We start from the raw sequence: 15,824 nt of genomic DNA, 5'->3' as shown, positions 1-15,824 counted from the left end.
TCGTTATAGATACAGAATCTATTATATGAGTTTGATGTAAAATTTAGTTGAATTCAACTTATTTAAACATTATGATATTTTTAATATATATTTATATAATTTAGTACATTAAATTGCACTCAAACTCTAAATCATAAATATGTTGTTGTCCGTGTTTATCATATAAAAGAAAATCCTAAGCAATACATAAGTTAATTCATCAAAATAAGTATCAACTAATTTATTTAATTATGAATCTTATATCTCTAAATACAACTTAAGATAAGATAGTTTTAGTGATAATCGAAATCGAATCTTTTAATTTTTAAACTCTCAACAATTGAACTACGTTTGCAGACTCAATTTTTAAAATAGCTTACAGGATAGGATAACATAGATCAGAATGTGAGTTGTTTGTAGGTATATTATTAAGCAATAAACATAATTGTCATTATGCTAATTATTGATATTATCTCAAGTTTAAGGGCGGTGGGGGCGGCTATATAAAATTCTGTTAATTAAAAACCCCAAATAGTTTAATTAAGTGCTCTATTTTTTATTTAAAAGAAAAATAAATAAATTATATAAATAAGTATATCCACAATAAACGGAAAAAAAAAGCTTATCACATAATAAACTGTTTTGAATACTCCATTATGCCTTTTATTTTACATACTTTACAATAATAAATAAATTGAAACATGGTTAATTATTCACATTATCATGTTTAAAAATTAAATCAATTTGAGATAAATTCAAAAGTTTAATTGTGTTCTCTTCTTTTATTTTATAATTTGTCTACTCCAAAAAATAAAATATTACGGTAGAAATGTGACATAATTTCATAATTTTTTAAATATTTTTAATTTAATTTATTATTTTCTTCTTTAATTCATTGAAAATTTGATAAAATTTATATTTATTCACTTGTTTTATTCATAATTTTCATTTAATATATTTTTATATATTTTTTTTTATGTTCGTGGCCTTATATTGCTTTAATTCATCATTTTTTTCTTTTATTATGGTAGATGTGTGACATGACTTCTTAATTTTTTAAATTTAATTTATTAATTATTTTTTAATTATAAAAAAAAGCAAAATTAAGATTATTTACTAGTTTTATTCATAATATCTTTAAACATACATCCAATTTGTTCAAACCTAATCGAACTCTAATTCCTAAATACATTCATAAACTAATCGAATTGACATCAAATCTGTTAAAAAAAAATAAAAAATGTAGTAACTTTTACCTATAACGAAAATAATATTTAGAATTTGGTCCAGTTTAACCTATTCGATTTAAATAAGTTCAATTGGGTTTGTTTATTCAATCATTCCCTTGTCCCTTATATAAGTATATCATGTATTAGTTGAATTTTATTATAATGTTTTAATTATTATTGTAGTTTGGAGAAATTAGTCTATGCTAATTATTTTATTGGTTGTGGGCCAAGGTCGGTGCATTATTTTGTGAATCCTATTATCCTCTTCATTATATAAACCCTAGATTCTAATCATTTTCATAAGACACCAATAAACACAAATTACTAAATTAAGCATTCAATTTATCTCTCTAATTTAAATTTTAATCAAGAAATGGGGAGATTAGCTTTCGGTTCAATTGGCGACTCTTTCAGTGTTACGTCGCTAAAATCCTACCTATCTGAATTTATAGCGACGCTTCTCTTTGTTTTTGCTGGTGTTGGCTCTGCTATTGCTTTTAGTAAGTCACAACTCTAATAAGTTTTTTCTTTATGTTATTTATTTTAAAACACTTAACTATAATTAAATGTTTAATTTTTTTTTAGATAAGTTGGAATCTGATGGAGCATTGAACCCTTCGGGTTTAGTTGCGATTGCTGTTGCCCATGCATTTGCCCTGTTTGTCGGGGTTTCTATAGCGGCTAACATATCGGGTGGACACTTGAATCCAGCTGTCACACTCGGATTGGCTGTTGGTGGCAACATCACCATCATAACTGGCATCTTCTATTGGATTGCTCAATGCCTTGGATCCATTGTTGCATGTCTACTCCTTAAATTCGTCACTAATGGTTTGGTATGCACTCTTTTAGTCTATAAACTCTATACTAATCAATTTTTTAGCTATTTTTTTTTGCAAAAACATGAGGTTATAAATTGGAAAATGACAGAGTATTCCAACACATGGGGTTGCTTCGGGGATGAATGGATTCGAAGGCGTGGTAATGGAGATCGTGATAACATTTGCACTCGTTTATACTGTCTATGCTACTGCTGTTGATCCAAAGAAGGGTTCTATTGGAACAATTGCTCCAATTGCTATCGGGTTTATAGTTGGTGCTAACATATTGGCTGCTGGACCATTTAGTGGCGGTTCGATGAACCCTGCTAGGTCATTTGGACCGGCTGTGGTTAGTGGTGATCTGTCACAGATTTGGATCTATTGGGTTGGTCCACTTATTGGTGGAGCCCTAGCCGGTCTTACCTTTGACAACATCTTTATCGGATCGCAGAATGCATATCCGTCTTCTAATGACTATGCATAAAAAAAAGTCAAAAGCGAACCGGGATCGATTTGTGCTTATAATTCTACTCTTTTGGTTTGTGAATTTGGAGGTTTGCTATTTGTGAATGTTAATAAAAATGTGTAATCACAAGTTATGCTCAAATTAATGAACAAATGGATCAATTTGCTTAGAATTGGGAATATATAGCTAATAACTTGTGTGATACAATATGTGTGACTCATTTCATACAACAAAAATCAAATGTCACCTTAAAATGCCTTCGGCCAATATTCAATTGCACAACCATTTTATCAAAAATAAAATAAAAATTATGTATATGATTTTCCGTATAAAAAACGATTTATTAACGTCTAATATAAATATAAAGTCTACTCAAATAACTAATTAAATCGCCAAGTATGATATGATCAAATTAATATAGGCGAATTTAAATTTACATTTAACTCTCATTTTCGACTCCTCTTCAAACTTGTGTCGTTTTTATCAAACAAGACTCGAGCTTTGAATGTGCCTATGGAGCTTCAACTATCACAATTTTAGCGATTTAAGTTTTGTCACAAACAAATAAATTTCCGTCTTCTTATTTTAACATGATATTTTTATTTTCTTAATTAATTTATCACATTTGTAAACCAAAATTAACAATTATTTTTTTATTCGACTCAATTATTGGGAAATTTGAGGAAATGACATGGGCCTAAATGAGGATAGTGTGAGCGCATAATTTAAATAACGCTGGTGACCCTCTTTTTTTAATGACAATTATATCCTTGCGTAACACAACTCCAGTTGCATGATACAACCAATTATTTTTAAATTATTTTTCAATTTTTTTTAGTCTCGCGATTGCGTGACGCAACTGGGCATTTTCGTCCAAACAAAATTCATAATTAAATTTTTTGAAAAATAAAAAATTGCGTCACGCAATTTCAAGTTGCGTCACGCAATTGACACATTTTCGTCCAAAAACAGTAAAAAGGATCGCCGAACCTTTTTTTATACTCTGCACTTTCCTGACCTCTTCAAATTTCTCAATTATTCCCACAAATTAAACTTTTTAAAGGCGTTTAAATCACAATTTTACAATTTTGAATATACATCCTCAAAAAAATGTTAAATTTAAAATACAAATACGTACAAATTTATATGTTCGACAATTTCAATATAAAACAATCCAAAATTTGAGCGAAAACGAAACGAAGAATTAATCGTGGATCTACTGAAACGAGAGTCTGATCGGAGCTCTCAGTAAGCACATTTGATTTACAATGCAGTTCCATGGAGCGATCGAGGTGCAGGCACCGAGTCCACTGAGGTACCTAATCGGAGCGGCGATCATGATGATCGGAGTCGTATTACCTGTCGCTTTCATGATTTTCCGAAACAAACGATCTCCTTCTTCTTCTTACCCCAAACAGACGTAGGTATGATTTTCCATCAATCTCTTTATGTCATCGTTATACATTATTATTGTTGTTGTTGTTCTTCTCCATATTAGTTCTTCCTGTTGATATGATGATGCAGGAACAAAACTTTTATATAGAGATCATTCTTGAGGATTCAGATCATTGAATACACTCCAATGTATTGACAGATCTAGTGTTTGAATCTCTAGTTTAGAAATGCAAATGCAAATTTCTTGTGTGTATTTCCATTCGTGTTCTTGTCCATGATCATCAGAAAATCATTGGAGGTTAGGTTAATTAGATGCTTCCATTTCAACCTACAGTTTCAAATTTTCAATCATCATGAAATAATAGTTCTCTTTAATGAAAATATAAGGTAAAAGTGGATCATAATTCAAAGTTTATGGATATAAATGATTTTTTGTTTATACTTGTTCTAAAACTAGTGAAAACATCTCGATTGCTCATACATTTGAAGCAAAATCTAAGCGTGTGGATGAATAAGGGATAGATAGATAGTTGAATATGGAGAGAATAGTAAAATATGGAATCATAGGTGCGGGAATGATGGGAAGAGAGCACCTTATCAATCTGCATCATCTTCGTAACGAAGGCGTAGCCGTTGTCTGCATCGCAGATCCACATCTTCCTTCTCAGCAACTTTCTCTTCAATTAGCTCATTCATTCGATCAGTCGCTCCAGGTAATACTTCGTTCAATTTCGTATGATTAGGTTTAGCTTCCGTAACTGTTAGGGAAAGAAAATGTAATTACTGATTTAGTGATTTCTAAAGTTAGTTATCCATGGATGTTGTTCATCTTCATCAATGATTCAGTATTTCAGTCATACAGTTACAGTTATGGAAATGAATCAGGTCTAGTCTTGACCACACTGTTCTTATTATTACATGATCCAATTGTTGAAGGTTTTCTCTGGGCATGAAGAGATGTTAGATAGTGGAATGTGTGATGTGATTGTTGTATCAACTCCGAACATGACTCACTATCAGATCCTGATGGATATAATCAGGCATCCAAGACCCCATCATGTGCTTGTTGAAAAGCCTCTTTGCACGACTGTCTCCCATTGTAGAGAGGTTGGTTACTTGGTTCTTGTTCGTTTATTCGCTTATGAGTTTATCTTCTATCTGAGTATTTATCATAAGGATTGTGGAATCAGGTTATGGAGGCTGCTAAGAATAGGCCAGACGTTCTGGTGCAAGTTGGATTAGAATACAGGTATATGCCACCAGTTGCTAAGCTGATAGAAATAGTCAAGGAAGGGTTATTGGGTCGGGTCAGAATGGTTGCAATTAGGGAACATCGATTTCCATTCTTGGTTAAGGTAATAATATACATGTTCAATTGTCCACAGTTTATAGTAACTTTACTGACAATGATCCGCCATAGGTGAATGACTGGAATAGGTTCAATTGTAACTCTGGTGGGACGCTTGTTGAGAAATGCTGCCATTTTTTCGATCTAATGAGGTTATTTTCTGGTTCAAATCCTGTTCGTGTAATGGCCTCTGGAGGGGTTGACGTGAACCATAAAGATGAAATTTATGATGGCAAGGTGATTTATGAAAAATAGCTCTCGAAACTATATTTATTTGGCTAAAAGATGTATGGACGTGACTTTCTCAGGTTCCTGACATTATCGATAACGCCTATGTGATTGTTGAATTCGAGAATGGTTCTCGAGGAATGCTTGATCTTTCGATGTTTGCTGAAGGAAGCAAAAATGAACAAGAAATCTCTGTTGTTGGTGACAATGGAAAGGTTTATTCGTTATTATTTTTTTAGAACCACTGCATTGACGAAATTGCTGTTATTAATTTACTTTATAATGGGTATCAGGGAGAGGCTTTGATACCAGAGGGTATTGTTCGTGTGGGTGCTCGACTGCAGGGAAGGGACGGTGTCCAGACTTTGAAACCCGAGGATAATAGGATAAAGTATTGGCTATGTTCTCCATTTGTGGATTCCAATTGAGGGTAAAAAACTACAGGCGTAATCTAATGACTTTTTTTCTTAAAGGTATGAAGGTTTGCATCATGGGTCTAGCTATTTGGAGCATCTAAACTTTTTACATGCGATAAGGTCTGAAGGTGCCAAGGCTCCCCCAGTGGACCTGGTCGATGGGTTGATCTCGGTTGCTGTGGGAGTCGCAGCACAGTATTCAATTGAGCAAGGACGGTTTGTCACCATTGAAGAAGTCATGAACGAAAAACGCATTTAATATTTTTATCCAATTGTAAGTATCGTGTAATGTAATGAGATACTGCAATATTATCTCTCGTTTATTTATGTGGCTTAATCTGACTTTTCTATATTTACCTCGTTTTGTTTCGTCGTTGTATAAGCCTTCTTCTACTTAGGTCTAAAAAGCTTTTAGTTGTAGAGTTATCTTCTATACAGGTTTTCCTCCTGTCTATGATTGAGGTTTGACAACACCATCATCTCCTTTATCAAATTGATTCGGTAATTTCTTCCCCAACTCTATCCAATTGTTTAGCCTTATTTCTGTTATTGTTTCTCTTTGACATTCATAACGAGTAAATGTGTATCTTTTCTTCATGTTTACATCTTCTAATAGAATTTGAGATTGTTGATCATTGCATTGTGTCTGGGTCTTCTTCAATTCAAGGTAAGCCTACAATCCCTTGTTGTAAGATTATTATCTATTTGGGCATTAATGTTATAGCATTTCTAATTACCAATGTCAACTTCATTTTGTGCAATTTTGAAATATTAATGTGCTAAACCATTCTTCAAGTTCTTCTGTGTATCCCAAATTATTTTTTTACATTTTACATTTTGTCCTATTCAATACGTTTTTGACTCGTTTAACACGTTTTTAACTCGTTTAACATATTTTTTTACTAATTTAATACGTTTTTAACTCGTTTGAACAAATATCTGTTTAATATATCTTTGAGCCGTTTGACATGTTAAATAATTTTAACCTGTTTATCCAATTTTATGTCTTTTTGACATGTTTAATACAATATTGATCCATTTAACCTAATTTTTATTTATTTAACATATTTTGACTTGATCTCCTAAAGTTAAGGAGATTGGTGAATTTTTTAATAAAGATATTTTATTTGGGTAACAACAACCTAACCCTAAATAAACTAAACCCAAACTAAATTATCTTACCCATATTCATATTCTAGGTTTGACTTAGGGTTTGGGTCAAGCCAATATATGCTTACCCTATCTACAAAGTAGGAGAATCTTTGATTTAGTATCTAACTCATGTTGAGATTGAATAATAACTGGTTTATGATTGAACATACAAGTTTTTAACATATATAGTTAGCTATGAAGTGATTAATTATGTGTAATAATCTTGCTCATCATGTTCTTGTTTCATTGCAGTTTCGCCATTAGAATTCATTTCAGAAATCAAAAGGTCTCAATTACAAATCGCAGACAGAGACAGACATATATACATGCACCAAACAAAAAACAAAGAGATCACGAATCCTTTTCTACCAAACCTTCAAGAATAACCGACCTAGGATTGACTCCAGGTGGACCCTTTTCCCTTCGTTCAAGTTCATCAAGCCTAAACGTGATCAACCTATCCCAAACCCCTCCTTCCAAAAGCACACCAGCTTTCCCATCAGTTATCCTCTGCACAATCCCACAATACATGTAATATGGACTGTTAGAATTCTTCACCAAAGCAATCATTCCAGGCATCAACAATGGCAGCTCCGGTGGTTTTGGTTTCTTCACTTGACTTAGATTGATCCCAAGTTCTTGAACAGGTGGTGATGATTTCTTGGGAGGTGGGTTTTCCTCTATGAATTTCTTAAGTCCTTTTTCACCACCTGGGAATCCACCTGTTAAACCTAACATCTCCTTATCAAATCCATCTTCTGGGATATTAACATCGGTTGATTTTTCTGATTTATCTTGATCTTTGGTTGGAATTTGTTCTATTGGTCTTTTGAGCTCTTTCTGGATGCCTTCTTCACCATTACAGAGACCTCTCCCACCCATGATTTCAAAAAGGTTGAATTTTGCATTGGGTTTTTGGATTATGTTTGAGGGTATTTTGGGAAAGACAACATGGGTTTGATGATTGTTGGTGAGTAGGGTTTTGCCTATAAAGGATGATCTTTGAAGGAGAGAGCCTTGAAGAAGAAAAGGAGAAGAAGAAGCCATTAATGGTGTTTTAGTTTTGGTGTTGACAATAACCAGTTTCCGAGGTAGAAGAAGGGGAAGGGATAGGAAGGTCTTTTTGTCCTTGGAATTATGGCCACATGTAGGGATTCCCTATCTTTCTTCATTTTCAACTTCACCAATTATATTTTGACACCCAATTTTCTTTATATCACTTCATTTTCTTCTACATTAATTTCAAATAATTAGTCATATAAAAATTATAATATATTCTTTTGGTGAAGTCCAGGGTATTGATGAGAAGGGAAAAGTTTGAATGGATAATATTTGGTATAATAATAATATATATTTGATTATTTATAAGGTTATTATTGAGATGTTTTCTTATATTCGTTACGAAAAATCGATGAAAATGGTTGATGAGTTAATCGTTTTTTAACCCACTATAAGGTAGTTCAGTGGTAACAGTTAGTTTAAAGGACTAAAATGTCACGGATTTAATTCAATCTGGAAACGCTTTGAGTTGAAGTTAAGTGTAATGACGATGGAGTATATATTAGTTCTTTTTAATATAAAAAAAGGTTAATCGTTTTTATGTGAATATACAAGCTCGATTGGGTAATTTGATTGTATTTGTTTTTTTATGTTTTGTCGTTGTGTTTCAATTCTCGATAATCTACCACCTTAATAACTTATTGGATAATGTGATTGTATTTTTTATTTTTTTTCGTGTTATTCTTTATTGTTGTGTTTAAATTATTCTTTTTTATATATATATATAATTACTTATTTTATTTATATAAAATAGATACTTATACAATAATTAATCAATATTTTTTTCAAATAACCCAAAGATTGTACATAAAATTAAAATCAAACAAGTCCTTCTCAGTGTTATTTGAATAAGCAAATGGATATTCCAAAATAATAAAATATTCTTTTGAAAATTGACTTTTTTTTATATAAATTTTGTAATGATTTTTTTACATATTTATTTTGATATTTAAAATGACCTTGTTTGGTGACTTGTCCCAGTAAAATACATCTATTTCAGTCAAATATTGAAACAATCCTTTTAAATTTCTTTCATTTTGCATTAAACAATATATATTTATAAAATCTTAGTAAATCAAACAAGTTAAATATTACTGTAATATTTTATCTTAATATAATGAAACCCACTTTACACGCATCAATAAATGTCATGGGTATCTTTTATTAAAGTTTTCAACATGTATTTTGTAAAGTACTGGTGAATAAAATACTTTAATAATAAATCAAGACAGTTTTTTATTATTTTTATTGATATTATATTTACTAAATAATAAAATAAATCAATGGTCATGTTTGAAAACACTTAATAGAGTAAATGGAGTTGAATTAATCGAATAAATATTATTAATTTTGTTAATATATACATAATTAAAGTATATTTTCAGAACATTATTTCATCAAAATTAACACCCTAGTACGATATTTAAAAAATTAATATTTTAAGTAAATTAAAACAAAAAATCAGCAAAACTCAACTCTAGTTCCGGAGTTCTAAACAACCCCCAATTGATGAAAGATCTAATTATCAAACTAGGTTCCCTATCAGGACCAATTGACATCTCAAATCTCGTAATTTGAGATTTCTTATGAATCGAGATTTTTTCTTAAGAATTTCAAACACTGTTAACTCATTATCTACTTGTCATTTATAAATGACACATAAATAATGAGTTAACTACGTCGTTAAAGATAAAATCTTATTTTTTATATAATTTTAAAAATAAAGAACCCTATCTTCGTAAGGTTTAAAAGAAGATGTCCGAAATCTCAATTACCCAAAACCTATATTTTTTTTTTGAAATTTATAAAATTATATGGAAACATTAACTCTCGTTGCCAATAGAAAACCAACAATTTGGAGTTTTTAAATAATTAATTTTCTTAAAAAAATAAAAATCACAAATAAAAAATAATAGTCAAAAATCGAATTTATTTGAAAATTGAAGGGTCTTTATCCTGATTAAAATATCAACCATCCGCCGTCGAAAAGAAAACCCCAATTTTTAGCAAATACCAATTTTTCATCATCAACGGCACCGTCGCCTCCGTCTTCCCGTCCGACCTATCTTTCTCTCTCTAACTTCTCTCTCTACATTCTCCATCGGCGAATCATCCATTTCTTCATTATCCATTCAAATCTTTCTCAAAAGATTCTCATTCATCGTTGTTCTGTTCTGTTCTTGTTCGTTTTGATTCTTCGATCTGATCGGATACGTATTGATTCTTGCAATTTACGTTTTGGTGACAGAAGAGGTATTGATTTTACGAATTGAATCCGAATCTTGATTCAATTTGACAGAACTAGGGTTTCGGAGTTATGCCGCGAAGTTCACGACACAAATCTCATAAGCAGAGTAAGCATAAAGAGTTGTCTGAATCTGAAGAGGATGTTAGAATGAAGTATATGAATGGAAAGGATGAGTTTTCAGTTGTCGAGAAGCGGAAAGTGTCTGGAGATTCAATGATTGAGTCTGGTGTTTTGAAGAGGAAGAGAGAGAAAACTGAGTCTGGTTCTGCTACGGATAGATGGAATAGTGGTGGGGTTGATGTTGATAAAAACTCTAGGTCAAAAGTTTCGTCTGATTTGAGGAGTAAGAGTACAAGAAAACATGAAAGTGGTAATGAGAAGAAAGAGGAGATGGTTGAAAAGGAAGAAAGTAAGACTGGTAGTAAAGTTGAGTCGAAACGGAAATCTGAAAAGGATCAAGGGCGAAAAGAGGCTCAGCAAACTAAGGATGTGAAGGAGTCTAAGGATAGAGACAAAGGGTCGGAGAAGAAGGTGGATAGTATACGTGATTTAGAAGTTTTGACCAAGCAGGGATCTCTATCCATTGATCTTAATGGGGAGAAGCAAGTTAAACGTGGTAAAGAAAATGCTGGTAGGATCACTATTCTTTGTTTGCAGATTCTTTGTTTAATAGAATAATGGGCATGTTGAACTAGAAACTTATGTACATTAACTCAAACATGCCAAGGATAAACAGTGGATTTGGCCAGTAAGAAGAGTAGGATTTCTTGTTTGCTACATGACATGAGTGCATGGATTGTTATTTATCATGGTTCTATGCTTGTTTTCTCATTGATTTATCTGGGTTGAGTTAAGACTTTAGGATCTTTAGTTTTGTTGCTTTTTGGTTTAGTTGCTGAATTTCAGTCAATAGGTATACTGTAGGATTTATTGTTTACTCTGTCATTCATAGATTATGGCTTTGTGTTGAAGAAGTTGTTAACATGAATTTATTTTTGTTGCAGATTTGGTAATACAAGATGACTTCAGGAATCCGGAGTTGGAGAAAGAACTTGAGAAGAGGATAAGGAGGAGGTCTGATAGTTCTAGAGAAAAGCATCAAGATGACCATGTCAAGGATAGTGAAAGTAGAAGAATTTCTTCTAAGAGTGACCATGCCAAGAACGGAAGACATAAAGATGAGAAGCACAAAGATGGAAGCTATGTTGACAAACAATCTGAAGATGGTGAAAAAGAAAGTCGTTATAAGGAAGATAAGTATCACGAAGACCACGAGAGAGACAAGAGAAACAAAGATGGTAAGCATCGTGATAGCAAGTACCGTGAAGATGTTGATAGAGAAAGTAGACACAAGGAAGATAAGTATCGTGATAGTGGTCACCGAGATAGTCACTATGAAGACAATAATCACCGTGAAGATGGTGACAAGGGTAGGAAAAGAAGAGAAGCTAAGTATCTTGAAGATGACAATGTAGATAATAGATACAGAGATGACAAACACCATGAAAACAGTAATGGTGAGAGTAAAGACAAGGATGATAAATACCATGATGACAGGCGTAGGGATGATAAGTATCATGAGGATGGTAGACACAGGGAAGAAAGGCATAGGGAAGATGTTGACAAAGACATCAAACACAGAGACGGGAAACCAAGAGATGATAATGACAGAGTTAAACGACTCCGGGACATTAAGTATCGGGATGAGGGTACTAATGATAAATCTGATGTAAAACGACTGAGAAACGACAGTAATGCATCTGAATGTCATAAGAAATCAACAAATCAGGATGTCTACGATCACAGTAGACGGGATAAGGATGACAAGGAAAGGAGGAGAGGAACTGATAAGGATTACAGTGATAGTAGATCCAATAATACTAAGGATCAAACTTCTGAGGCAGATAAGAAATATGGTGGTGCTAGAATAGATGCAGTGAGTGACCAAGGAAAATCTAGCTCGCGTAACGCTGATGGGGAAAGTTCTCCCAGTCGGAGTAGAAGGAGGTATCCCCCTAATTCTGGTGCATCTGCCAAAATCCAGAGCAGGTATGTTGATTTACAAGTTCTGAGATTTGACATATGTAGTCTATGTTATAGCTTTAGGTACTTCATACTTGTATTGTTCATTGTTCTGCTGGTAGTGATAGTAGGGCACCTTATAAGTTTGCGACCTTTACCTTTGGTTGTTGGTATGAGTAAGTAGATTGGGATCTGGGTATAACAACTACATTTTTTCAATGGATTGTCATTCAAGACACATCTGTTGTTTAATACTGGCATATTCAATTTCATAATCATCATAAGAATGGTTTCCTGTCCGACAATAGAAAATGGAATCTGAAATAATTATGTTATATGAGATGGTGAGAAACTCCTTTCCCCGAGTTATCTGGAAGTCATATAAACACAAATTATTCAGGGCATTCACCTACAAATCACTGCTAACATATTGCTTTTTCTGGAATGCTTATTAGTAATGTTGTGTACTGTTCATCACAAATGATTCATAGTTCTCTAATGAAAGTCACATGCAGGCCAATCAATCCTCAATAAATAGGAAGGTTTGCTGGCCTGGTTTCTCTGATAGCTTATTTCACATCTTATTGGACTTGTAAGAATTTGCTTTAGAACATTGACATATTGGGTTTTTGTTTGATGGGAGCTGGATGTGGCTTAAAAAAACTTTGAAATCAAACTCCAGAATTCTTTTCGTATGCGGAACTAGCTATATTCTCATGTAGCCAAAGCGGAGTTTTCTAGATACTGATTTTGTAGTTAGATCCTGAATGAATTGTGTTATTTTGCTGTAGAAGGAAGAACCAAAGAACTGAAATATGACTGCCTAAGATCTTTATTTCCCCCTCTTTTATATAATCTAAATCTAAACATGGCTTATCCCATTGCATTTTTAACATTCTATGTTGTTCTTGTAAAACCCTGTTTTTTCAGTGAAATGGATTCACAGTTTGCCAATAAATCAGGTTTAATGTTTCATGTGATTTCTTGTTTTCTAGGACTTCAATACAAGAGGATGTGTACGAGGAGAGAACTTGGAACAGGTCATCATCTAAAAAAGAATTCGGTGGTGCAGTTGAGAATGCGCCTATTTCAAGGTCAAATGAAAGATCAATAAACAAGGATGATCTTCATTATCAGGAATTGTCTGTTGAAAGGCGTCAAAAGCTAGATTCACCTTTGCAGCTTGCGGACAAATCACCATCATCAGCTAGTACTGAACGCCGACACTTCAATAGATCAGATGCAAGGAGGAGTCTGGACATTGATGATTCAAAAGATTATCCTAGTAAGGAAGGCAGAGGAAGTCGAGATCCAACAATGGAGACGTTTCCTGGAAATGATGATACCTTGTCTGTCTCTTCGTCTTTCACTAGGAGCAATAATCATACCTCTCTTCTTCCTCCGCCACTCTTCAGGAACGGATCTGACAACCATACTGTTAATGGGTCAATGGAGGAAGACAGTAGAGGTAAGTATTACAATCGTCATAGGAGGGTTGGTGGTGATTCTAATAATATGGCTAGACCCCCCCAGGGAAATAATAATGCTTGGAAGGGTATCCAAAACTGGCCTTCTCCTGTAGCAAATGGTTTTATGCCTTTCCAACATGGCCCACCAACTCCTGTTGGGTTTCATCCAATGATGCAGCAGTTTCCTGGACCTCCAATATTTGGTATCAGGCCTCCAATGGAATTAAATCATTCTGGTTATGGCCGTCCTCTTGGCTGGCGTAATCCTATGGATGACTTAAATAATGCTGTTTTTAGAGATGAATCTCATATGTATGGAAGGCTAGGTTGGGATCAAAGCAGAGCTATTGCGGGTGGTGTGGGTGTTCATGCATGGGATGCTACACGTCAAGATTCGTGGAAGGCAACTGTAGAGAATAATAATATCCAAGGGCCATCAGATGAAGTTTCAGCAATGCAAACAGAGAATGATCAAAACTTGCAAAATGTTAAGGCGGTGGATGTTGTTGATGTTACTCAACCTATTGTGGTTGAGAATGAGGATACTCTAGCGACTAAAATTAGTTCCAAGGAGATTCAGAAACAAACAGAGATATTGAAGAAAAAGGATGTTTCTCTTTCTCGTACGATTTCTTACCTTTCGAAGATGGATGTTTCAGTGGATCTTGCTGTTCCTGACTTGTACTATGGTTACATGAAGTTTATGGAGGAGGACTTGGATGAGAAACCTAATTCTGATAAAGATGTTTCAGTAATCCTTTATCTGGAGGTAAATTCGGTTTTCGTATAGTCAAACTGTAGTAAGTAGTAGTCTTCTTTTCTCCTCCTTCCTCCTCCACATGTTCTTATGAAACTCGTTCTCCTTCCGCATGTGACAGGGTTCTAAGCAAAACAGAAGCAAAAGTTACGAACAAACTTCAAAGAGTTTACCAATACCGGCCACAAATGAAGCTATATTGAAGGTATATGTTATGTTATTAGCTTTTAGTTACTTGCTTGGGCTTCCCAAGTAAATTTGGTGTTGCATAGTTGTCGTTAAATCTGAAAATTCATTCCAAGAAGTATATGAGAATCACAAAAAATGGCTTGCCCTTGTTTTCTGGAAATTTTGACAAGTTTCTGACAGATTGTGTTGAATATATTATATGCAGAAAGCGATGTCTGTATATGAGAATCATAGTGAAGGGGGGATGTATAAGGTGCTGCAACCTAATAATAATAATAAGGAGAAGATGAATGTGAATGTGAATGATGCTGATGAGATTGTTTCGGAAGATGACAAGCCTAAGCTAGCAGAGGCAGAAGAAGTAGAAGAGACCATTCAATTGCAGGACAACATCGAGAAAGTAAAAGTGGAATCACCATCGTCATCTCCCTCTAATCAACACAAGGACATGTTGCTGGATGCTGCAGATGAAAAAGAAGGTATTGCAGATATGAAGATTGATGAGGGTTCGAGTCTGAACAATGATGATGATGTGATGAATAATCTGGAAGGAGGGAAAACTCCTACTTCTCCCGGGTTGGAGGGCGAGTCATTAATTTTGTCTGATGTTGATGTTGTTGTTGTTGCTGTTGCGGTTCCTCCATCGGATTCAGATGGTGTAGGGTCCGAGTCAGTAAATTTAAGTCATGGTCGGATACATCAATCATCTGAAAGTACACATTGAGACAATTTTATTCTTCTCCCTTGTTTTAATTCCAAAATGGACCCTTTCGTTTTTCCCCTTTCAATTATTAGTATTTCTTCTAATAATCAAACTGTTGTTTATCTGCTTGCAATGATAGACAGGAGTTAAAGAGTTGTGATTCTGGTTCACACCTCTGCTTTCCAGCCTTAACCCGGCGAGTCAGGTATGTATGTACTTCTCTTCTATTGGGCTTGAATTGAAACGTATCGGATTAGATCCGATTTAGTTTCGGTTGACCATGTTCTAGGAAGAGCCATACTTGAATTGAATCTGACCTATATGATTGCTGTTGGTAACTCAG

At 33.8% G+C, this 15,824-nt stretch overlaps 5 protein-coding genes across 5 annotated transcripts; 4 read left to right on the top strand and 1 right to left on the bottom strand.

The window, feature by feature from the left end:
- The first annotated feature begins 1,581 nt into the window (after window positions 1–1,581).
- LOC124942498 (aquaporin TIP2-3-like) lies at window positions 1,582–2,513 on the top strand. Its single transcript, XM_047483017.1, has 3 exons — window positions 1,582–1,708; window positions 1,794–2,044; window positions 2,139–2,513. The coding sequence occupies exons 1-3, from the start codon at window positions 1,582–1,584 to the stop codon at window positions 2,511–2,513; spliced, it is 753 nt and encodes a 250-aa protein (XP_047338973.1).
- Window positions 2,514–3,732: 1,219 nt separating this feature from the next.
- On the top strand, window positions 3,733–4,179 carry LOC124942048. The gene is made up of 2 exons (XM_047482454.1): window positions 3,733–3,919; window positions 4,020–4,179. The coding sequence occupies exon 1, from the start codon at window positions 3,764–3,766 to the stop codon at window positions 3,917–3,919; it is 156 nt and encodes a 51-aa protein (XP_047338410.1). The 5' UTR covers window positions 3,733–3,763; the 3' UTR covers window positions 4,020–4,179.
- Window positions 4,180–4,359: 180 nt separating this feature from the next.
- Window positions 4,360–6,234, top strand: LOC124942047 (inositol 2-dehydrogenase 2). The gene is made up of 7 exons (XM_047482453.1): window positions 4,360–4,603; window positions 4,827–4,997; window positions 5,081–5,245; window positions 5,311–5,475; window positions 5,547–5,681; window positions 5,760–5,857; window positions 5,940–6,234. The coding sequence occupies exons 1-7, from the start codon at window positions 4,427–4,429 to the stop codon at window positions 6,139–6,141; spliced, it is 1,113 nt and encodes a 370-aa protein (XP_047338409.1). The 5' UTR covers window positions 4,360–4,426; the 3' UTR covers window positions 6,142–6,234.
- A 1,035-nt stretch (window positions 6,235–7,269) lies between these two features.
- LOC124941746 (NAD(P)H-quinone oxidoreductase subunit S, chloroplastic) lies at window positions 7,270–8,119 on the bottom strand. Its single transcript, XM_047482098.1, has one exon. The coding sequence runs from the start codon at window positions 8,079–8,081 to the stop codon at window positions 7,386–7,388; it is 696 nt and encodes a 231-aa protein (XP_047338054.1). The 5' UTR covers window positions 8,082–8,119; the 3' UTR covers window positions 7,270–7,385.
- A 1,990-nt stretch (window positions 8,120–10,109) lies between these two features.
- LOC124941383 (titin homolog) lies at window positions 10,110–15,566 on the top strand. The gene is made up of 5 exons (XM_047481694.1): window positions 10,110–10,972; window positions 11,346–12,390; window positions 13,359–14,601; window positions 14,711–14,794; window positions 14,984–15,566. Exons 1-5 carry the CDS (start codon window positions 10,411–10,413, stop codon window positions 15,500–15,502), a joined length of 3,453 nt encoding a protein of 1,150 aa, XP_047337650.1. The 5' UTR covers window positions 10,110–10,410; the 3' UTR covers window positions 15,503–15,566.
- Window positions 15,567–15,824: the final 258 nt, after the last annotated feature.

This window comes from Impatiens glandulifera, chromosome 6 (assembly GCF_907164915.1).
Source record: "Impatiens glandulifera chromosome 6, dImpGla2.1, whole genome shotgun sequence".
Taxonomy (NCBI): Eukaryota; Viridiplantae; Streptophyta; class Magnoliopsida; order Ericales; family Balsaminaceae; genus Impatiens; species Impatiens glandulifera.
This window is presented reverse-complemented; position numbering and strand designations above follow the sequence as displayed.